The sequence below is a fragment of the Geotrypetes seraphini genome, chromosome 3 (genome assembly GCF_902459505.1).
Source record: "Geotrypetes seraphini chromosome 3, aGeoSer1.1, whole genome shotgun sequence".
Classification (NCBI taxonomy): Eukaryota; Metazoa; Chordata; class Amphibia; order Gymnophiona; family Dermophiidae; genus Geotrypetes; species Geotrypetes seraphini.
The window spans coordinates 360,790,454-360,815,312 of record NC_047086.1 but is presented as its reverse complement, the minus strand read 5'-3'; the positions used below and the strand labels follow the sequence as shown (position 1 = coordinate 360,815,312).

Here is a 24,859-nt window from a genome sequence, read left to right as displayed (position 1 = left end):
GTACCTCCCCTGGTTGGCTTCTTCACTTGGGCATGGAACTGATGACCTTGCGAGCTGGTATCGGGCGGGAAGGCACTCGTGCATGCATGGTTCAGGCATTCTGAAGGCTTTGCTAAAAGCTTAAAGTGACAGTACACTTTACCACTGTCCGTACCAGGGTTCCATGGATGATGTCATGCAAGTAGTGTGTTAGCGGTTTCTGTTTTTATGATACACAGTTTATTTATTATTTGTTCAAATAGTTTTGTAGAAACCATTTTTTTCATGATTGTGGATGTCAGGTTCCTTGAGGCAGTTTGGTGAAACATGGTCCATGTTGGGACCCTACATATTTAAAGATAAATTTTTTTCAAACTTTTTTTTATTCAAAGAAAGGTCTGGGATTGGACAAACTTCAATTTCTAAGTCACATATTAAACCCCTCTTATATCAAGCCGCAGAAGTGCTGCATGGCAAATGCACCGAAGCCCATTCAATCCCTATGGGCTTTGGTACAGTGACCGCACCAACCCACGCTATTCAGCATGATAAGAGGCCCTAAATGTGCGATGATTGAAATATGAGATAGAGCAGAGACAGTGTTCTCTATTTGATCTCTGAGAACATATATTTGTTCCAAGTATATATAGTTAGCTTTTTAAGCCATTATTACCAGTGATTGCATTCCCGAAGGTTTTTTGGAGTTGTGTTTTACATAGTTTTCTTCAGCAACTTTACATAGTAACACAAATAAGAGTTTTTCCTCCCCTCATTTGTTGTAGTGACATTCCTCATGTCTTCATATGCTTCTCATGCGACACTGTAGAACAAACCTGTTTAGTAACCAGCACCTTTAGGCAGGAATTTTTTAGACAAAAGCTTGGTGGGGAAGATAAGAGATTTTGTAGTTAGCCACTCCTTTATCAGCAGTAGCTGAAGAAGAACAACATTCAGGTACAGTAGGTATTTTCCTGTCCCCCGAGGGTATACAATCTCAGAGGCCATTGCAGAAAACTACCATGGGCTGCGTTGTGAGATTAATGAGGGGTAGTCATGCGGGCTAGTTTGTGAATGATGTAGAAATAGGACTAGCACAGCGCCCAGCATATTAAAATAAATGTTAAGCAGACTATTAGCTAGTCTGTCACAGTGCTGGAAAGTTTTCAAGAAAGCACAATGCAAGAAAATTACCACTAGGTCTGAGGTATCATAAAAGGGTTGGCTGTCCTCAGATCCCTGATGCTCTGGCCATCCTCCTGTAGAAGCCATGTGATCAGTGACTGTACTGTGCGTTTTTCTGCATCTATCCCTAAGTTTGTTCCTGAGGAAATGGAGGCTTAAGTGACTTGCCCAAGATCTTAAGGGCTTACAGTGAGATTTGTACCTGTGGTCTTAGGTTCTTAGCAGTGGCATAGTGAGGGTGAGCAGCACCCTCCCTTCCCTGCTGCGTGCAGGCGCATGCCCCTTCCCTTTGGTTCTTTAATTTATACAATTTGGTTTCTAATTAGAGATCCTCTGTTTATCCCATACTTTTTTGAATTCCATCATCGTTTTCCTCTCAACCACCTCCCTCAGGAGGTCATTCTAGTCATCCACCACCCTGTTTTCCTTCTTTGATTTGGTGAGTTTTCAGAGAAGATGTTCAGATTCCATACTTTACAGATAAGAACAGACGGTTAGGGGTGACAGTGTCAACTTGTTATTCCCCGAGATTCAAATTCATATAGAATTGAATTTAAGCATCAGGTTTTCCATTTCTATTCATTCTACAAATGGGTCCATTTCTTGCTTTTCTCTCTAACATAAGCAATTTTTCTCCACAAATAGATGGGGGAGACTGTCACAAAAGAGACAAATATTGTTGACTTTTGCAATGTCGGAAATCCCAATGTATAGAATGAACCATTATTGGTTTTCTCTTTTGGTTAAGTTTTCTTTCTTCCCACTAGCTTCAGAATCACACTGATGTTCATCTGAGCCGGGATTTCTTCTTGAGGACCCCAGCAGCAGCCCGAACTGACACTTATACCAACACACGAGAGGTCTCCAAGCGTCTCAAGTTGCCTGTGGGAGAGTACATCATTGTACCTTCCACTTTTGAGCCATTCAAGGAGGGAGAATTTTGCCTCCGAGTCTTTTCAGAGAAACAAGCAAAGGCTTTGTAAGTACTTACCACAGTGCACCTAGATGGGAGAGTGGAGAAAAAGAAGGTTTCAGTAAAAGTCCTTATGAAATTAGTAGAAAACCCAGGAAAGTCATAATACTGTATATACATACTTAACTATAAGTTTTGAGCAATAAAGTACCAGAAAAACAGGGTCATCTTATCTATGTGACCTTACTCAGACTAGCACTTCTCTCTCCCGTCCTTCTACCTCGCTGGAAAGCTGTTCCCTCCCTTCCTTCCTCCGCCAACCCAGGAATCTCCCACTAGCTCCCTAGGTACCTGCAAAATAATAGCTTCAGATCTGCAGTAACAATCCTTGGAAGCTGTCTCTAGCCTGCCCAGGAGCATTCTCTCTGATTCCCCCTGCCGAACAGGAAGTTGATTCCTCTGGTACCCTTTGTCCTGATACCTTTCTTCTTTGGCACCCTTTGGCTACATTGGTTCATTTCTTGTCTGGTACTCTTTGGCTGTGCACATGCCTTTCTTCTCTGGCGGTTCTTGGCTATTCTGGTTCCCTATTCTTCTCTGGTGCCCTTTGGCTGCACTGGCTCTTTTCTTCTCTGGTGCCCTTTGGCTGTGCAGGCACTTTCTTCTGCTCGTTGACTGTTGTGGCACCTCTGTTCTTGTCTCTATCCAAATTTCTTTTTTCCTCTTTCTTTCTACATCATCTCTCAGCTGTTTTAAGATGTCATCACTCAGGTACTTTTCTTTGATTTGCCCAAACAGATATCTTAAATTCTTAATTTTCACTGATTTTCCTGTAAGATTTTGCTCCTTTCTGGTTTGCGTTCTTTATATTTGGGGTTTTGCATAAAAGTAGCAGTATATTTTCACTTATTTTTGTCTCTTTGTTGTTTTCATTAGTTTCTGTGGTTTACCTCCTGGTGCAGTGGGTTCATGAATAAGATCTCTGCACAGGGGCTGGGATCTTTTTCTGATGATTCTGAACTTTTGCTACTACAAACCTTAGTTCTGGTGCTTAAGCTATGAGCGGGCACCTTTTTATCCTCAGCAGTTTGTAGTCAGTGTGTCTTCTTCTTTTTCCTTCTTATCATACCTTCATTGTAGTGAGTCACCACATTGCTAAGATTTGGTGAAGATAAGCATTTAGTCTTTTCAATGGGTGTGACCTCAATTCATGTAGCCACTGAGAGCATGTGACTCCCCGTGGGTGCAAGACAAAAATGTCTTCCTAGAGTAACCTGAGCCACTCACTTTCCTTGTCGCTCATGCCATCCACTTGTGACTAAGTGATAAGAACTGAGACTTTGCTACTTTCATTACTTTGAAGGTCTGAAATGTGCTTCTATTTATTCAGGCCAGGGGAGCCTGCATCTGTGTTTCTGCAGTGCTATAGTGACAAAGCAAGATGTAAAGTGCGGATGTAACAACATTCTTTTATGTCTTATTACATTGTAAACATATTAGAATATGACTTTTTCCTCTTTCCAGGGAGCTTGGTGATGTCATAAAGGCAAGACCATATGAGGTGAGGGTCAGGCTCTGACTCTGCAGATCATTTCTTGTGCATGGATGGTTCTTTTTTTGGTTAGGTACAGTAGTGTAAGGGATCTGAAACAATCCTTAGCACACCCCCAACCAGTTATATTTTCAGAATATTCCTATGAATATGCATGAGATAAATCTTATTACAATGAAGGTAGTAGATGCAGATTTATCTCTTGCATATTCATTGTGGATATCTTGAAAACCTGACTGGCTGAGTGGGTCCTGAGGACTGGATTAATAACACCTGTAGAGGCAGGATCAATGTTTGAGCAATCTGATTGACTAGCACACCTAACAAAAAGATATAAATAGGATGGAGTTGGTCCAGAGGGCTGCTATAAAATTTGTTAGTGGTCTCTGTCATAAATCATATGAGGACAACCTTAATATGTATACTCTGGAAGAAAGATAGGAGAGAGGGGAAATGATAGAGACATTTAAATATCTCCATGGCGTTAATATACAGAAGGTCAGTCTTTTTCAAATGAAGGAGAGGGCATAGGATAAAGTTAAGAGGTGATAGGCTCAGGAGTAATGTAAGAAAATATTTCTTTACAGAAAGGGTGGTAGATATGGAGAATAGTCTCCAGGTGGCAGTGGAAACGAAGACTGTATCTGAATTAAAGATAGGGTGAGACAGGCATGTGGGATCTCTTAGGGAGAGGAGGAGATAGTGGATGCTGTGGAGGGGCAGACTGGATGGGCCATTCAGCCTTTATAAGCCGTCATGTTTCTATGTTGAATAATATAAGGCACAGTGACAATCCATGTGCCACTTATTGTATAGATCTTGTATGAACATCTGATAACAGCATTGCTTCGAAAACACACAACCTTTACAAATGAAAGCACTTGGCCTGCAGCAGGAGAGATTCATATAAAATCCTGCATGCTGTTACAGAAATAATTTCCATAATAAGCATTCTTGGTTCTATTAAGTTTGTCATTTGTGAGAAAACATGCAGACTGTTAACTCCAGAGTGTGGTTAAAATTTGGCAAAACCTCTAGACTAAAGCTAATGAGGGGGTCAGCCAGAATTCCATTAATAAGAGGCTGCAATACAAGAAAAAGACACCAAAAGAACAATCTTCCAAGGGTTTTAGCTGAGGAACTAAAGAATTATCTGGCTAGCTTCTTTAGGGTGGAGATTGCCTCCCTCAGGACAGCTAAAGGTACATGCAACTTTTCACCGAGGGTTTACTGTGAGCTGGATTTGAAAGATGCATTCCTAGCTGGCCCTGTAGCTCATGTGACAAGTGTTGTGCATTGCCATACAGTTAGGTAATATGATCACTAAGGCTCGGATGCACTAAACTCACCATGCATCTAACAATCATCGCTAAACCAATTGAACCAGTTTAGTATCGACGTAATTTAACTAACTGATTTACACAGTGGCTCAATGTGGGTTTGTTGCAGCCTCCGACTCTGCCATGCAAATGACCTCATTAGTATTAAGGTTATTAATATTAAAATGAGCACTCCGATCGATGCCCTAACATTGCTTAGGCATGCACTAAATCTAGCGACCACTACTAACATCCCAAAATTACCAATAGGTCTGCCGTATTATGTGGCCCTCTTGTCAGCCATGATGGCACCTGAAAAAAAAAAAAAAGAGGCAGGAGGGGTGCACACCCTCTCCTTCCTTGGAAACCAGCCCCCCCCCCCCCACATTCCCAACCCCCTCCCCCCTCAAAGCTTGTAGCCACCTTCCCCCTGCTCCCAAATGCCCTCCCCCTGCAAAGATCACAGCCACCCAACCTCCCCCCACTCCTGACTCCCCCCGCGAAGATCGCAGTCACTTGAAGTCTCCCACACACACACTCCTGACCCCTTCCCCCAGAAAGATCACAGCCACCCAAACCCCCCACACTCTTGGCCCTCTCCCCTGCTAAGATCAGCAGCAGGAGGGATGCCCACTCTCTCCTGCCTCAGTCACCCATGCCCCCATCTTGCCCCCGCACCTTATATAGAAGATGACAGCAGGATGGATGCTCAGTCCCTCCTGCCTGCAGCCCCGCCTCTCCAAAATAGTGGGCCTTCCCCTGCACTGGGAGGTCCTACGGCCCTGATTGGCTCAGGTGTTTATGGCCCCTCCCAGGATGCACTGCCTGCAGGCAGGAGAGACTTGGCATCTCTCCTGCTGTCATCTTCTTCAAGACCAGTCACTTACCTGTCTTATCAGCACTTTTTTAATGGGCATAGATGCTGTGCGTGTGTTACACATGCACAATATCTGACTCATTAAGAAAAAGCACTCCTTTGCCGATGATGGCACTCCCAGATGTCTCCCCAATGAACCGACACCGGGGACCAACCCCCCCCAAGCCAGTGAAAATCGGCAGGAGGGATGCCCACTACTTCCTGCCTTGCCGACCCCCCTGTGTGAGAAAAAAATCAGCAGGAGGGATGCCCACTCCCTCTTGCCAATGGAGGCCCCCCTGCACCAGGCATCACCCCGAACCATCCTCTAACCTCCCCCTTCCTGCCCTCCAAAAGGCAGGAGGGATGCCCACTCCCTCCTGCCACCAGATGCTCCTCTGAACCTACCCCATACCCTGAACACCCCCCCCCCCACATGGTATTGTGTGAAGAGAGCAGGAGGGAGGCTCGGTCCCTCCAGCTGCAAGGCCCACTGATACAAAATGGGGAGGGGCCTTAGGCATCTGCGCCTTAGGCCTCTCTCTGTGCATCACATGAAGAGGGGCCATATTAGATTGGTGGACCTTGGAGCTAGAGTTACTGAACCTCTCTCCTGTTCTCTTCACACAAAGGTTACTGCAGGGGTTTGGGGGGAAGGTTCGGGGGAGTATCTGGTGGCAGGAAGGAGTGCGCAGTCCTCCTGCCTTTTTTTGTGGGAGAAGAGGGGAGGGGATGGTTTGGAAAGGGTGATCGAGTTGGGCCTCCATTGACAGGAAGGAGTAGGCATCCCTACTGCCAAGTTTTTCTCACGCGGGGAGGAGAGTTCTGCATGGCAGGAGGGAGTGGGCATCCTCCTGCCATTTTCACTGCCACGGGGTGGGGGAGTTCGCTGGGCAAAAGGGAGTGGGCATCTCTCCTGCCATTTTTGCTGCTGCGGGGTGGAGGGGGTCAGTTCCCGGTGCCAGTTCATCGGGGGATATCGGGAAGGGCCATCATCAGCAGGCGGGGGCTTTTTTTTAATGAGACAGATATTGTGCATGTGTAACACACCTACAATATCTGTGTCCATTAAAAAAAAGAAAAGGAAAAAAAGGTTTCCTGCCCCGAACAGCTGAGTTGCAGGAGGCTTCCCATATAATACTAGGTTAACCATTTCAACTAAGTATACTATATTTACACGCTTCCTAAGAAGGTTAACCATTTCTACTAAGTATACTATATTTACATGCATCTTAAATAGCTCTAGCCTCTTGTACTATTTCATCCATTGTACATGTATGTGCTACAAATTCAATATTTATAGACTCCAAAACATCCACCTGGGTGCTTGATTCTATGATCAGTAGTGCTGAGGACAATAGTAGAGCTAATTCAGAGTCACCCCTAGATTTGGCCAAAGCTGGGACACTGCAGCTCTGAAGCATTATATACACTCTTCACTTGCTAGCATGCAAACTCGGCTCTGCTGAAATAAAGAAGACCCAGGCCAGAACCAACTCACCTCCCACTCTAGGTCTAACATGTTTTTCTTCTTTTCCAGCCAAAGGTTTCTGACTATGTCATCGACCAGGATTTTAAGAACTTCTTTGAAAAACTGGCTGGAGAGGTGAGTGGCTTCATTGTGGACAGTAAACAGTGTCCAAATCTGTAAGATTGGTAACCTGTGAACTGTAAGGCTAATGCAGAAAGCCAGGTGGTGCAGCCACTGTAAAACTGCCACTATACCACGGCAGTACTGTATGTTAATGAGATAGAAATTTCAAGTGGCAGTTCTTGGGTGCTAATCGGTTGTGGGGACCCTGACAGACACATGCGCCCTAATGTTCTGTGGTAAGGGTGCTTTCGCTATGCATATACTCGAAGAAAACAAAAGTTCTGGCACACATCTGTGCATGAACCAGAACTTTTATACACAGTACCAGGAAGGAAAGAGTGGGGTTCTTTTCTGCCCCAGAAGAGACCACTTTAACCACCATGACATGTTAAGGTAGGCTAGAGGTGGGAGGAAAGGTGGAATACAAGCATGGCATTTTCAGTTTTGGCTTCGGTTTCGGCCAAAACTGAGCCATGGATTTGGTTTCGGTCAGCCTCTCAGGCAGACTGGGGTTAGCTGTTCTTTGTTGACTTCATCCGCTGCATGGCAGATAATGGATGAATCTGGCAAGTGTAGCCATGTCCACCAGCTCAATATTTCACGTAGTCATGGCCCAGGGTGGTTATTGCAGCTGCCTGCATGCTGATGGGTGCTTTTCTTTGTAGGACAGCGAAATGACAGCTGTGGAGCTACAGACTGTTCTGAACAGGGTAGTGGCAAAATGTAAGTTTATCATTTGTTGTGGAAAAACTTCAGGCATGATGGTGACTGAGCAGCCAAAGATCCATAGAAAGCTCAGAGTGCCAGAATGTATGGTAGGAAACCTGCAGTTTACAAACCTTTAAAAAATGTCAGAGACCATGTCTAACACAAAGGTGTGACTGAGATTTCATATCGTTCCCATATCACATGTACTGTGCTTTTTCCAGTTTTGTTTCATTTTATCTCCTTCCCATAGTCTCTCTTGGCTTTTGATCTAGATTAAGGGTCCCCTGTTTGTGGCCCTTGGACCGGATGTAGCACTTGGAACTCATTTTTCCAGTTCACCCTTCTTTTCCTGCCCATATTTGAATCTAGCTCACAAAGTTCTACATTAAAAAAAATACAATACAATAATACTTATATACTGCTAATACCTATATATTGTGGTTGTAACAAAGGCAGTAAAGCTGACAAAGTTATAAGTGGTTGCAACTGAAGCAGGCTATTCAGGCAGGGCTCCCTGAATGGAAATCTCTTAATAATCAATTTAGTTTGGATTTTTTATGCTTTCAGGCAGACTTCCTGGGTCACCAGGCCGCATAGTGGTATAAATTATTATCTGGCTATTTAAATAAGAAACCAAAAACTGGACTTGGAGATATTTGGAGCATTGAGATTAAGCATCAAATGAGTGCGTCTCAATGGCCACGTATTTGGTCCTGGAGGATGAAGTGTACAATGTCTGCATCTATGAGGCAAGCATGGTTTTTCCTGTTGCATAGAGCACTCTGGACCCCTGTTCGTTTACAAAAATTGGACTGCTCTAGGTCTAATAGATGTTGGCATTGTCATCTTGAACCTGGAACTTTAGATCATTTATTGTTTTATTGTCCATTCATTAAGGCTTTTTGGCAGTCTATTTGGGATCAAATAAATTATTTGTTAGAGAACCATGTAGCATTGTCATATGACACAATTTTATTCAGCTACTGGTCTTTTAATTGATTTGAAATGTTCTGTTGGCCCTTCTCTGTGAAATGGATTTGGACTGAATTTGTTGAAGACTGGAAATATTAAGAAGACAATATTGAACAGCAGTTATATGTTTTATGCCATGCTAAACATGTAACACTTTATCCCCTAAATCAAAGGATCTTATGTTTATTAAACATACTTGTTATACTCCAGCTTCTGTTGCCAGGTCAAGGTGGTTTACAAAACTAAAGTTCAGAAGAAAAGAATGCCATTAATAAAGGAGAGCAAACATCCATACTAGAAAACAAAGTCGTGGGAAGGGAGAGAAATAAAGGTTTTCGCTCAATTCTGAGGGAACCAGGACACCAATTGACAGTTAGTAGCTTGACTGACTGAAGGCCAATTCTTAGGTTTTGAGATAAGATTTTGATTTCAAAAAAGATGTTTCTAAATGAATATGTATGTGGTGGAAGAACGTTCCCAAGTTTTAGGGCTAAAAAGAAAAATGCAGAGTTTCTTGTGAATTCATAATTGGCTTTGTTAGGCCCCAGTAGCACCAATTGGTGGAATCAATGGATCAAAATGCTCGAGTAGGAGTATAAAAGATAACCAAAGTTGAGAGATAAGCAGGAGTGTTCAAATCATACTATAGTTTTTAAAGACAAGGAAAAGAATCTTAAATCTAATGTGATACTGAACAGGTAACCAGTGTAAGGTATGTAAAAGAGTCGTAACATGGTCAAACCTTTGAGCATGATGAAGAAAAGGGGCAGCAATATTTGTAAGTTTAGCAACAAGGAAATGAAACAGGAGAAACAAGTCCCACGTAACAAACAACGGGAAAACAAAAAAAAGTGGGACACATGAGAGTTCAGGATTCACACAAATTTTGATCCACCATAAGAGAGTCTCTAATACAAAGCGTGTATCACATCAAGCATGTATCTCATCAATATGGCCGTGTTTTGGCTGGTTTACCTTCATCAGGAGAAAGAGTAATACCTTACAAATATATAAAACACACAAAATGTAAAAATCAATAAATAGGAGAGGGTGGCGCAGTGGTTAAAGCACTGAGGTTGTGGGTTCAAACCCACGCTAATCCTTGTAACCCTGGGCAAGTCACTCAAACCCCCCCCCCCCCCATTGGACCATTGGCCCAGGTACATTAGATAGATTGTGACCCCTTCGGGACAGACAGAGAAAAATGCTTGAGTACCTGAATAAATTCAAGTAAAGCATTCTAAGCTCCCCTGAGGAGAGTGGTATAGAAAACTGAATAAATAAAAAATGACCAATAAAGCAACATTTGTCATAAAATAAAACACAGAATACACAAATTATGAAAATTGATGCAGCCTATGGAAGTGCTTATGCACACTTTCGGATGCCTAAGGCTAGCATAGGCATGGCTTACACCGGAAGTGGCCTTAGGCGTCCGTAGAATAAGTCAGACACCTTAAATGTAGACCTGTAAAACACTGGTTTACATTTAAGGCGCCTGTACAAAAACTGGATGTGATTCTGGATTCAGTGCCTACCAGTGATTGTCATGCAGTAGGTGCCTGTTTTGCTGGTGCCTATCACGGCAGGCACCGTTTCTAGAATCCGACCCTTAATGCTGCTAAATGTGGGAATAATTTGAAACATCCAATTATTCCCAAGACATGTTACTGAAAATAGACTAGTAAGTTTTAAAATAAGTCTTCCGGTCTTCCTTTTATGAATTGTGTGTTGGACTTTCTGACTGTTTCCACGTGAAATGTTGGGTGCTTGTGAATATTGGATGTTATTCCGACAGGGTCACTTTAAAATTTCACTTTCACTTCATTTCTCAAGAAAAATGCAACCATGATTGTAGCAGTTGGGTTTTCAGCCTAAGAATGAGACCCCCCCCCCCCCCCCCAATTTATCAGAGACTGTTTCTAGCAGGTACTGCTTGCCTGTTCTGTGGTATCAATTGCTTTTGTTTGAATTAAGCTAAGTCATCCACTCCAGAGGTGGCAGTTTGTCCATTACAGAAACATAGTGCTCTCTTGTTTGGATTGAAGGTGCAAAATAATTCTGGAGAAGGGTTATCTTTTCTTATTGCGCTTGGCGTTTTGAGTGATTTCTGATGATGGATTTTTATTTTTAGGCCCTGACATAAAATCTGATGGATTTTCCCTAGCTACTTGCAGAGACATGATCAGTCTCTTGGACGTATCCTTCACCTGTGACTTAAGATCTAGTGACATTCAGTAGGGAAGGGTGTTCTTTTCAGCCATTACAAGGGTGTTTGCCAATTTGTAAATTATTTTTGTGTTTTATACTTCTTTCACCATTCTAAGGGTCTATCTTAATAACCTATAAAAAGTAATCCGGGTTTAGTAGCCTGTTTTTGAGAGAGTTTACATAGAGCAAAAGAACTCTATAGCAAACTTATGCAAGAAATTTTGTGATGAAAAGCAAAAAAAGAAAAAAGGATGTAGTTATTTATTTATTTATTTTTTTTATTTTTTTTTGCAAAAACTGGTCATGAACATATTCTAATGCTCTGTTGAGCAGGGATTGTCTCGTTCATGTTTAAGTCTAGCAGTATTATAGAAATAAGTAGTAATAGCAATGCACCAGTTAAAAAAAATAATGAGCTTCTTTACATGGCTTTGCATCACTGAATCTCATTATTTTTGTGTGTAGCAGACGATGCATAAATGTTTACTATGAAGATTGCTTAATCTGCAGAGTTCTTTGCAGAAGAGATATACAGTGGTGCCTCACACAACGAACTTAATTCGTTCCAGGAGCAAGTTTGTTATGCGAAAAGTTCGTTATGTGAAACGCATTTTCCCATAACAATACATGTAAAACAAAATAATTCGTTCTGCAGCATAAAATATGCTAAGATGACATAAAAAAGATAAATTTTTTGTTATTATTTTCATTTAGATACATCTAAAAACACACATTTTTTAAATTTAAAGACAGACTAAGTAGAGTCTATCGAATCTTGCACATCTTCACTGTATGTTTCCTAATGGAGTGAGCAGGCAGTGCCATGCGTTAAGGCCTTGCCAAATCCAGCATCTACCACCTTCTGCTGTTCAGCAAAGTAAAAGGAAGGGACCCAATACTGCAGTTAAACGTCCATTTTTTTTAATCATTATTGGAAGTCCTAGTTCTTAATTTAAGAGACTCACCCCACCACCAGGACCGTCAGCGCCGCCACCGCCAGGTAGTTGGTCTGGTAGTAGAGCAGGTTGCTGACCACTCGGTTGTTCCATTTGTTGATGTCCTTGAAATCGGGCTTGGCGAAGCGATCGGAGCCCGGGAAGAAGTCGGCCCAGGCCCGGAAGGGAGCCAGTTGCACTTCCATGACGGCCAGCGGCTGCTGCTTCTCTTCCAATGGCCCTGGGCTGCACCGGCTAGAGCGGAGCGCGAGCGTGGGATCAGCTGAGCGGCGCGAGCTCCGGGCTCCTCCCTTCACTTCCTGCTCGGGGAGTGGAAGGGCTGCCTTTTATGTCTAAAACGCAACGAAGCTCCCTAACGAGCAAACCGTCCACTTTTCTTTTCTTTTTTTTTAGCATCGGGGAAGCGGCGAGAGTAGCTCCGCTCCCCCAACGCATCAGCAGTAGGCGCGGATGCAGCTCGGGCGACTTCGTTGTGTGAAACGAAGTCCGTTGTACGGATCAAGACAAGAAGTTCGTTGTGCGCAGCGTTCGCTGTGCGAGGCGGCCGTTATGCGAGGCACCACTGTACACATATATACACACAATTGCACAGACACATAAACTATCAAGCTTTTGCCTTTTTATGCATTTTGGGAGTAATTCTATAAGGAAGGCGTCAACATTTAGGTGACAAGAATGCACATATTTGACTGGAATACTGGTATACATGCATGCATTTGTGCACATATGTGTATAAATGCTAGTAGTCTGGCAATGCACTCTTCTACAGGGTGGGCCACAGAAAAGTAGCTCGTTTCCAGCGATGGTAAGACAAGAAGAACAAGCAAGGATCTGGGTATTATCGTAGACAGTACGATGAAACCTTTGGGCCAATGTGTGGCGGCAGCCAAAAAAGCAAACAGGATGCTAGGAATTATTAAAAAAGGGATGGTTAACAAGTCTAAAAATGTTATAATGCCCCTGTATCGCTCCATGGTGCAACCTCATCTGGAGTATTGTGTTTAATTCTGGTCTCCTTATCTCAAGAAAGATATAGTGGCGCTAGAAAAGGTTCAAAAAAGAGCAACCAAGATGATAAAAGGGATGGAACTCCTCTCATATGAGGAAAGACTAAAACGGTTAGGTTTTTCAGCTTGGAAAAGAGATGGCGGAGGGGGAGATATGATTGAAGTCTACAAAATCCTGAGTGGAGTAGAACGGGTACAAGTGGATCAATTTTTTACTCTGTCAAAAATTACAAGGACTAGGGGGACACTCGATGAATTTACAGGGAAATACTTTTAAAACCAAAAAGAAGGAAATATTTTTTTCACTCAGAGACTAGTTAAGCTCTGGAATGCATTGCCAGAGGTTGTGGTAAAAGCGGATAGCGTAGCTGGTTTTAAGAAAGTTGGACAAGTTCCTGGAGGAAAAGTCCATACTCTGTTATTGAGAAAGACTTGGGGGAAGCCACTACTTGCCCTGGTTCGGTAGAATGGAATATTGCTACTCCTTGGGTTTTGCCAGGTACTAGTGACCTGGATTGGCCACCATGAGAACGGGCTACTGGGCTTGATGGACCATTGGTCTGACCCAGTAAGGCTATTCTTATGTTCTTAAGTGGATTGTTTTTATTCACTTACCCACAAGTTATAGCAGATGGTGAAAGTGGTCCCCACCCCGTTCACGTCTATGCACCATTGGGCACTTCAAATCATATTGGCTGATACTGCTTGCCCCTCTTCAACAGTGATGCTGCGGATAGTGTTTGTTTTAAGTTTTTTATTCATTTTTCATATAACAACAAGTGTACAATCTAAATTCATACAAATTCATTAAGTATACACTTGACATTTTTTCCAAATCTTTATTCATTTTAACATATACATCAAGTGTACATTAAAATATGAACACAACATATTACATTATCACTTGATAATACCTTACTGTAAATATAACATTTCATTATATACTCTTTTACTATAATTTTTAAACAGCATATAATACTTAATAAGTAATAAATATGTCAACTATTATTCAATTATAACCCCCCTCCCTCCCCTTACTTTGGGAAATGCATACAATAAAACAAAATACAGTAGTACCTTGGATTATGAGTATAATCCGTTCCAGGAGCATGCTCGTAATCCAAAATGCTTGTTTATCAAAGCGAGTTTTCCCATAGGAAATAATGGAAACTCACTTTGATGCGTTCTCCCCCCACACACACAAGAACCGGCATTGCTCCCCTCGAAGGCCCCCCCCTGCGATCAGGCACCCCCCCTTGCGATCCGGCACCCCCCGTGCCTCAAACCGGCACCCCCCCGCCACGATCCGACCCCCCCACCACGATTGGGCACCCCCCCAACACGATCCGACCCCCCCCCCCCGACACGATCCGACATCCCCCCCCAACACGATCCGACATCCCCCCCGACACAATTGGGCACCCCCCCCTGCTTCTTACCCTCATCTGGGAACTCTAGAAGATCGGACTCCTCGTCTGCTGGGCCTTGAGCATCTGAGCATGCTCAAGGCCTGCGAGTTCACATTCACGTTCAGAACGTGAACTCGCAGGCTTTGAGCATGCTCAGATGCTCAAGGTCCAGCAGACGAGGGCCGATCTTCAAGAGGTGCCCAGATGAGGGTAAGAAGCAGTGGGGGGATGCCCAATTGTGTCGGGGGGGGGAGGCGGATCGTGGCAGGGGAAGGGGTCGGATCGTGGTGGGGGGGTGCCGGTTTGAGGCAGGGGGGGTGCCGGATTGCAGGGGGGGATGCTCGTAAATCGAGCCATGCTCTGTTTCCGAGGCACCGATTTTGCAAATGTTTTGCTCGTCTTGCAAAACACTCGCAAACCGGTGCACTCGTAAACCGAGGTACCACTGTATAATGTTAAATTATTTATATTTTATGATGAATAAAATAAACCCACCCACCACCCCCCTTCACGGTACAGCGGTATATAAGAAATAAAATTATTATTATTATTATTATCAAATATCTTATTATGGGAAAATTATATCATTCATTGCAAAAGTCTGTTAATGCGGATAGTGTTTGTGATATTTTCCTTGAGTTAATCCTGGGTACTTGTTGGCGAAGGCCTTTTGCGTTTCTTTAATCGATCTGCTTCGCACATAGCCTTAACAATTACTATTCGCTGATCTATGGAGAACAACATCTTTTGGGCACCGGTATTAGAGGTGGCCCACTCTGTATAAAACGACACTTAAATGCAATAGTAGAGGTGAACATTCACATGTATGGAGTTTGGGTGGAGCTTGGACAGGATGCACAATTACATACAATTACATAGACTGCACTGGTTGTCAATCGAGGCGAGAGTGATTTTTAAATTTGGTTGTATATGCTTTAAGGCTTTGAGTGGGATTTTACCTAGCTACCTTTTCGATCACTTTGAATTTGCTAATAGGAAACATTTGCGGGAACTTCAGTTCTGTGATTTTTCATCTATTAAAGGATATGTTTATAAACAATTTTTCAGTAAATTCTTATCGTATCAGGCAGGAATGTGGGATAAACAAATTAGTAATCTCGTATCAATTTCTATCTCTTAGGCCTTTAGAAAACGATTGAAAACATATCTATTTGGCAAATACTTTGAATAATTGATTATGATCAAATTGTGACTGTTTGATAATTCTATCTTTTGTTAACCACGCTGAACCGAGAGGTAGCTGCGGTATATAAGTATTTTGTTATGTTACTATGATAAACAAGGGTTCTTTAGCAGTCTAAGCGTGAGCATTTATAGTGGCTCTATGGCTGGCGTATGTGGTCACACTAAATATACACATCTATATTAACTGTTCCTCTGGTGTTCTGTGAAGGAAAATAGGCACCTGCTTTCCTTGGTAGAATAGGTTCAAAATAGGTGCATTCTTGTGCCTAAAAACAGGCTCCTCCTTGGTATATTGGTCTCAAAGCATGAATCTCTGATAAATGAGCAAGCTTTCACATGTTTTAATCTGTTTATCCACAAGGATGTCTAGCTAAGCCCAGTACATGCACGGATACTGTGTATAGTCCTGCACAGTATCAACCTGTAAGTAGTGTATTGCTATGTAGTCATCACAGCATGTAAATTTTAGCTCCAGCCACTGTTTCAGCTGTAGGATCTCTCTGTGTCTGAAGTGGCACATGCTGGGTGTAAGGGGCCTGTTTACTAAGGTGCAATAAGATTTTTTACTTAGGTGCAAAAATTAGCAAGCAGTAATTGCAAAGGCTATGTGATACTGTTGGTAGGGTTACCAGATTTTCCATCTGGTAAAAGAGGACACGTGGCCCCGCCCTGTTATGGTCCCAGGCCTGCCCCAGCCCCGCCCCATTCTGCCCCCCCAATCCCAGCCCCACACAAACCTCGTCTCTTCGGGCTGGGGCTGGAGTGCATCTGCGCATGTGTGGATGCACTCCAGCCCTGACCCCGATCTCACCAACTTTTCAAAGCCCGGACAAAGTGCTGGGTTTTGAAAAGCCATCTAGGGCAACTTTTTTTTAATACTGGGGAAATAGGGGTGATGGGGCAAAAGAGGGTCCATTAGGCTACTAGGGAAACTTATTTTTAATATTAGGTGAAGGGTGGGTCGGGTCAAGAGGAGAACCACTAGACTACCAGGGCAGTTATTTTTTTGTTTACTGTTGGGGTAGGGGTCCACTGCAGAAAGCCGTCCAGGGCAGAATGGTTGGGTTGAAGGGAAAGAAGAGATGCCACTAGACAGCCGATCCTCTTAACCCCAGACCTAGCAAGAAGTTTTCCAACAACAACATGTGTCAGAAACTTTCTTTAAATTGCATATTAATGTTAATGGTTAATGATCACATTACTACACATTTTAATGCAGTATGCGGTAAAGTTTTCTATGCAAGTTAACACCCATGCTGAAACCATTTCCATATTGCTTGACCAGTAAAACCCACATTAATGCTTTTTGCATGGGACCTTGGCTGTTTTATCATGCAATAGTTGCTAATACAGACCAGTGCTAACAACACACATTAAAATCCATGCAAATTGTGTAGCCTGCTATAGTAAACACGCTCCTAAATGTCCCTCTATTAATTATCTCTCTGCTTCTCCTCATTCACTCTGGGTGCCCACAAAAGTGCACAGTTTCATGTTTTTCACCACAGCTGGCCACAGTTTATAACCAGTAGTTGAAACAAATGTTTTTGTTGTACTTGCACCTTAATATGCAAAGAATGAGGGAACTGGAACCTTGAGCCTTGTGGAGTTCAAGACACTTTGGATGAAGATTCAGAAATATATGGTAACAGAATATTGCTGCTTTTATTATTATTATTATCATTATCATTACAATTAGGATTTATTGGAAATAAATAAACCAAAATGAATCTAACTTCACATTGTTAAAGTGCTTAATTGCAACATTAAAACACTTAGCTGCTTCCAATGGGTGTGTTGGGGTGTCTTGTTGAACCTATTTCACAAATCTTCTTCAGGAGTCTATTTTAGAAGCCAGTAAGCACCTCAGTGTATCTAGTTCAGCCAACTGCAGAGAAGGAGCCTGAAAATTGAGGCTCATAGACATATAATGACACTGTGAACTGTTTGTGTATTTATCTTGATTTATTAATCAATAGAAACTTGGTGCCTGTGGTAATGTGAGTGAGGGTGGGCTGTGAAGCCAGGTAAAACAAACAACAGACACCCAGCAAATTATTAAACATGTCTTGTAAGGGCTTCTGTTCACTGCATAGGAAGGGAGGAAACAATACTTAAAGATAATTATGTAAACATACGGTAAGTGTCCTTAAGTGGCCTGCTCCTGCAGAACTATAGCATACATAAATGTCTTTCAGCTCAGCAGCAGCTCTTACTAGTTTCTGGCCTGGTCTTTGGTTACCATATTTGGGAAGTAAAAAAAGATGACACATTGCCCTGCCCTGCCTCCCATCAGTCTTGCCCCTGCCCTGCCCTGGTCCCACCCCTACCTCTCGCCAATCTTGCTCCCGGCCCAGCCCTCACCCTTCTTCCTTTTCCTTAGTCTCTATTCCCACCCTCCATACCATTTTATTGTTTTCTGTCTCTGTCTCTAACCCCCCTCCCTCATGGGTGCTTATCTCTATTTGTCCCTCCTCCCCCCTTCTCTCTCTTGTCAGTGAGACTAGGAAATCAGCAACAAGCATGATGCCAGCTGTGGAAACTCTGAGAGAACATATAGCCCAGCTTCATGGGGAGAACATCTTTAAACTCACCAGAGTCGTTTCCATTCTATGGGAAAAAGAGACCAACTGATTTTCCCAGCAAAATTCAAATTTGTGACCAACTGACTTTCCCACAAAAATTCAAATTGGTGACCAACAAACTTTCCTGCCTCACTCATCTCAAGCCCCAACCAATTGGGTATGAGGACCTACTCTACAAAGACAAAAGTGCAGACCTCAAAGCATACCCTGAAGAAAGCCACAGCATAATGGCTGAAATGTCGGTTCTACCTGTCAAGATAATAATAATAATAATAATAACTTTATTTTTCTATACCGCCATAGTCAAACTGACTTCTAGGCGGTTCACATAGAAAGAAGACTGGACAATCAGCGAATTACAAAATGTGTAGCAAGATTCAGAAACCTTCAACAAGCGTGATGCCAACTGCGGAAATCCTGGGTGAACATTTTAGAAAAAGTGCCAAAAAAGGGTTTAGTTTAGTTTTTGAAAATACAAGATAGGTATTTTACAGTTTTGAAAATGGGCATGTTTAGTACTGGACTTTTATGTGTTTTCCACAGAATGTCCAAACTCAGATTTAGACATCATTGAAAATGGCCCTCCACATTTACTTTCCTGAGCATAGTTGATTTCTTTCAGGCTAATGTACCTGTTACATAACATTCTGCTATACATTCTCCTCACTAGTTCAAATTAATGCTGCCCTATTTCCTATTCAAATCGATTCACCGATCGATTCACTTTGGGTGAATTGATTTGAATTGATGTGTATTTTAAAAAAATCAGCATCTCCGATTCGGGACCCAACACTCCTCCCCGTGCCCAGCTGTCATCGCGATCACGAATCCTGCTGTCGGACACCGCCACTCAAAACATTTTTTAAAAAATCTCTCTCACCAGCTTGTAGATTCCCCAGCCTGATTCGGCACAGCCTGACATTCTGTGTTTGACTCCAGCTAAAGAAAGTAAAAAAGAAAAACCAGGCGATTTTTCAAACCCTCCCGGTAACACTAGCCTGGATTAGCAGCTGCACTGCTCTCTCCTTCCGTAGCTTTAGCGAGTCAATTCCCTTCTGCAGCCTCAGGGCCTCTGCTAGGCCATCCCGCCTCTGATGATGCAACTTCCTTCTTCCTCGGAGGCAGGACAGTCTAGCAGAAACCCTGAGGCTGCAGAAGGGAATTGACTCACTAAAGCTACGGAAGGAGAGAGAAGTGCAGCTGCTAATCCAGGCTAGTGTTACCGGGAGGGTTTGAAAAATCGCCTGGTTTTTCGGAGGTTTTTTTCTTTTTTTAGCTGGAGTCAAACACAGAATGTCAGGCTGTGCCGAGTCAGACCTGGGAATCCACAAGCCGGTGAGAGACGATGAGAGCCTGTTAATCGGGAGGGGAGCGTGGTGCCGATGGACCTAGGAGACAAGAGGGAAGGGTGCTAATAGGAGGCAAGGAGAGGAGGGAGTGGTTCTGCTAGACCTGGAAGGTGAGTGGGTAAGGTACTGCTTCTAGTCAGAGGGGAGGGAAAAGGAAGGGAGAAGAGCCCTGCTAGTCGGAGAGGAGAGTTGCTGATTGCCCTGGGGGTGGAAAGGAGAGGTGCTGCAGCTAGTTGGTGGGGGAAACGAAGTAGAGAGGAGGAGAGGGAGAGGTACTGTTGGAGCTGAGTGGTGGAGGGAGGTGAGAGAGAGGTGCTGCTGGATTGGGAACATAGGAGAGTGCTGCTGGACTTAAAATGGAAGAGGGAAAGCTGCAGCAGGACTGATGAAAGAGCAGTGGAGGAGGAGAGGGGAAGGGGGAAGAGCAGTGGAGGAGGAGAGTGAGAGGGGAAGGGGAAGAGAAATGCTGCTGCTGCACCCAATTGGGGAGAGAGAGGGAAGGAGGGAGAAGGAAGACCAGGAAGGGAGAGGAGAGGAAAGAGAGATGCCAAGACCATGGGAGAGAGGGAAAGGAAAGGCGATACTAGACCATGGAGGGAGAGATGTCAGGGCATGGGGGGAAGGAGACAGATGCCAGACCAGGGGAAAGGAATGGAAGGGGAGGACACAGATGGAAGATGGATGGTTAGCACGGAGAAAGAAGCGAGTTATCAGAAGACCAACTAGAGCCTGGGACCAACATAATTTGAATAATGACCAGACAGCAAAAGGTAGAAAAAAATCATTTTATTTTCTGTTTTGTGATTACAATATGTCAGATTTGAAACGTGTATCCTGCCAGAGCTGGTGTTAGACCGCAAACGTGAGCTAGGATTGAACAGAGAGAGGAAAAGTCTTTTTTGTTTGTTTATTTTGTTTACACCACAGTGCCAGTGTGGTTAGGAGAGGGCAAAGGGGGTGAAGAGGCTATAAAAGAGGTGAAGAAGCTATAAAATAAACCCACCAGGATGTTTTAAAAAACACCCAATTGGGCAGGAAAATTGAATCGAATCGAAAAATTGATTCAATAGGCTGAATTGAATCGAAACGAAATTTTTTTTCTTGAATCGGGCAGCACTAGTTCATATTAACAATTTTTTGAGGTACATCAGAAGCAGAAAACCCGTGAAGGAATCTTTAGAACCGTTGGATGATCAAGGAACAAAAGGGGCGCTCAGGGAGGATAAGGCCATAGCGGAGAGACTGAATGAATTCTTTGCTTTGGTTTTTATGGAAGAAGATGTAAGAGATCTACCTGAGGTGATGATGCAGAGGAACTGAAAAATCTTGGTGAACCTGGAAGACGTACTAAGCCAAATTGACAAGTTAAAGAGTGATAAATCACCTGGACTGGATAGTATACATCCCAGGGTACTGAAAGAACTCAAATATGATATTGCTGATCTGCTGTTGGTGATCTATAATCTGTCGCTAAACTTGTCTATAGTACTTGAAGATTGTTACGCCAATTTGTAAAAAGGGTTCCAGGAGAAATCCAGGAAATGACAGTCCAGTAAGCCTGACTTCAGTGCCGGACAAAATAGTGGAAACAATGATAAAAAATAAAATTGTGGAACATGTAGACAAACATGATTTAATGGGACAGTCAGCATGGGTTTAGCCAAAGGTGGTCTTACCTCACCAATTTGTTTGACTTTTTTGAAGGTGTGAATAAACATGTAGATAAAGGTGAACTGATTGATGTTGTGTATCTTGATTTTCAGAAAGATTTTTACAAAGTTTCTCGTGAGAGACTCCAGAGAAAATTAAAGAGGCATGGGATAGGAGGCAATGTTCAGTTGTGGATTAGGAATTGGTTATCGGACAGAAAACAGAGGGTAGGGTTAAATGGTCATTTTTCTCAATGGAACATGGATCTGTTCTGGGACCAGTGCTATTTAACTTATTTATATGTGATATGGAAATTGGAATGATGAGTGAGGTGGCCCCCTTTTATGAAGCTGCGTTAGGTTTTTTTGTCACCGGCCGCAGCGGTATTAGCTCCAATACTCATAAGAACTCTATGAGCATTGGAGCTTTTACCACCGTGGCCAGCAATAGAAAAAACCTAACGTGGCTTCATAAAAGGGGGGGGGGGGGATAAATTTGCAGATGATGCTAAACTGTTCAAAGTTGTTAAAACATATACAGACTGAGAAATTGCAGGCAAACCTTAGGAAATTGGAAGACTGGGATCTAAATGGCAGATGAAATTTAATGTGGACAAATGCAGCGATGCACATTTGGAAAAATAACCCAAATCATAGTTACCAGATGCTAGGGTCCACCTTAGGGGGGGGGGGGGGGGTCAGCACCTAAGAAAAAGATCTGGATGTCATTGTAGACAATACGCTGAAACCTTCCACCCAATGTGCGGTGGCAGCCAAAAATGCAAACAAGATGCTAGGAATTATTAGAAAAGAGATGGTAAATAAAACTAGAGGCTCCTTTTACAAAGCCTACACTAGGGCCTTAACGCGCAAAATAGCACGCGCTAGCTGCTACAGCTTCCTTTTGAGCAAGCGGTAGATTTTCGGCTAGCGCACCTTCGTAAAAGGAGCCCTGAGAGTGTTATAATGTTTGGGTTTTTTAAATAAATCTTAATTGATTTTTAAACTTTGACAATGCAATACAAATATCTGAACATAAATATTTCATAAAACGCATTATTAAACATACAATTTATACTTAGAACAATCATTTTCTTCCCCCCCTTACCAAATTACTACAATAAGACTAATTATGTAATTAGTGTTATAATGTTTCTGTATCACTCCATGGAGTGACTTCACCTTGAGTATTGCATTCAATTTTGGTTGCTTTATCTCAAGAAAAATATAGCGGCACTAGAAAAGGTTCAAAGAAGAGTGACCTAGATGATAAAGGGGATGGAACTCCTCATATGAGAAAAGACTAAAAAGGTTAGGGATCTTCAGCTTGGAAAAGAGACGGCTGAGGGAAGATATGACTGAAGTCTACAAAATCCTGAGTGGTGTAGAACGGGTACAAGTGGATTGGTTTTTCACTCCGTCAAAAATTACAAAGACTAGAGGACACTCAATGAAGTTAAAGAGTAATACTTTTAAAACCAATATGAGGAAATATTTTTTCACTTAAAGAATAGTTACGCTCTGGAACGCATTGCAAGAGGTTATGGTAAGAGTGGATAGCGTAGCTGGTTTTAAAAAAGGTTTGTACAATTTCCTGGAGGAAATGTCCATAGTCTGTTATTTAGAAAGACATTGGGTAAGCCACTGCTTGCCCTGGATCGGTAACATGGAATGTTGCTACTCTTTGGATTTTTGCCAGGTATTAGTAACCTGGATTGGCCACCGTGAGAACGGGCTATTTGGCTTGATGGACCTTTGGTCTGACCCAGTAAGTCTATTCTTATGTTATTATATTCTTAATATAATGTGGGGTATTGCAGATGTCCTGGATAAATCATCTATATTGTCATTTTTACAGTTGCTTGATGTTTTTAGAATACTAGCCTAACCAGGTATTGTCATAAAGCTTCAGATCCTCAGTGCTTCAGTGGGCAGAGTTTGAGGACCTGTTTCCCTTGGTTTAGGGAACAGGCCTGATCCCTGGTCTTCAGAGCTGAGTGTAGAGAATTGCCTTTAATAATAATGAAGAGATCAGAAACAACCTATACTTATAATTTCTTCCACAATAGTAGTCTATATTCTCAGTAGCTTATACACTCAGAGTGAATTCCCCTCCCCTCCGGACCAAACTGCTGCTCCCACAATTTAGCAATACTCCTTCTGTGGGATAAGATAATACCTTTATTATTCAGTAATTTTGTGATTCCCTCTAGCAGATGAAGAATATAAGACAATGCTAGAGTTCCTTGGTTATGCAAATTAGCTATAGTCCCTCTTACTGACCTTGGCTAAAAGTGTGGGCTGCATGGCCATCCTAGTCCCCTAACAGAATATGGATATTCCTCACTGGCCTACTTTAGAAGCCCTGGTAGTCTAGTGGCCAAGTCGGTAGTAACAATCCCCTGTTGCTCCTGGCCATGCTGGTTTCACATTAAAAATGGCTGAAAGGACTTCCTGCAGAAGTCTCATGAGTCCCATGTGAGGGGGATGGAGAGATGGAGAAGGATAGAGAGATGCCAGACCTGCATTGGGGGGGAGGAGGATGGATGCCAGGTCTACATGTGAGGATATGGAGAGATACCAGGCCTGTTCATGGGGGAGGGGGGGTCAAGGGAAGAGAGCTTAGGAAACCCAGGGGGAAAAGGGGGAAGAAAGATGCTAGAATGGGGGGTAGTGGAAGGAAAAGAGAAACCTGGACCAAAAGAGGGTAAAAGAGAGGGGGAGAGATGCTTCACCTGAAAGGGAGCTGAGGGAAGAGAAAAAGAAAGACTAGACTAGGAGGGAGAGATGCTGGTCCAACAGAGAGAGGGAGAGATGCTTGATTGTGGGAGGAGTGGGGTCTGAGTGCGAGATTTGGGGAGGGGGGTGACAGCATGTCTAACATTAGCTAGCTCTCATAACATTAGTCTGCTGGCAGGCATTCTTTCTGTGGATAATATTTTAACATATTATTGTTAAGTGTAGTATGCAAAAATAAAGTTCTAATGCCCATACATGAGTGTCCGCAATGCTCTGAATGATTGATTCCACATTGCCTTTATCCTTTATGCTCTAGAAAATCTACAGAAAAATGGACACTGATCACTCAGGAACCATGGATGCCCATGAGATGCGCAATGCTCTCAGCGAAGCAGGTGAGGTGCTAGAAGGCTGTTATTGCATGGAAAGTGTACAAGGGAGAGAAAAAGTATTAACATGAACAAGGTTCTCTGATACACTGCTTAGGGAGGCAAGGCTGGACAGTATTGCTGTAGAAAGTGAACTACCATTGTACCTTAATATAACCTCTGACCTTATAAGTTTTATAAATTCTACAGATGAATAATGAAAGAACAGAATATCAATTTGCGCACCTAGGCAACTTGTTCTGCCCTTTAATCCATTCAATTCCTAGTTGGGAAAATCAAAGGCA

The 24,859-nt window shown here is 42.9% G+C and overlaps 1 protein-coding gene across 4 annotated transcripts in view; it reads left to right on the top strand.

The window, feature by feature from the left end:
• CAPN8 (calpain 8) overlaps positions 1–24,859 on the top strand; it is a 210,177-nt gene that overhangs the window by 164,616 nt on the left and 20,702 nt on the right. For 2 of the 4 annotated variants that reach the window (XM_033935863.1, XM_033935864.1), the window contains exons 12-18: positions 1,929–2,140; positions 3,599–3,635; positions 7,342–7,407; positions 8,061–8,118; positions 11,210–11,274; positions 17,441–17,509; positions 24,503–24,581. In XM_033935863.1, the coding sequence (XP_033791754.1) occupies positions 1,929–2,140; positions 3,599–3,635; positions 7,342–7,407; positions 8,061–8,118; positions 11,210–11,274; positions 17,441–17,509; positions 24,503–24,581 (586 nt within the window). The remainder of the gene's footprint in view (positions 1–1,928; positions 2,141–3,598; positions 3,636–7,341; positions 7,408–8,060; positions 8,119–11,209; positions 11,275–17,440; positions 17,510–24,502; positions 24,582–24,859) is intronic. The other 2 variants (XR_004538661.1, XM_033935861.1) reach the window with 2 other exon arrangements.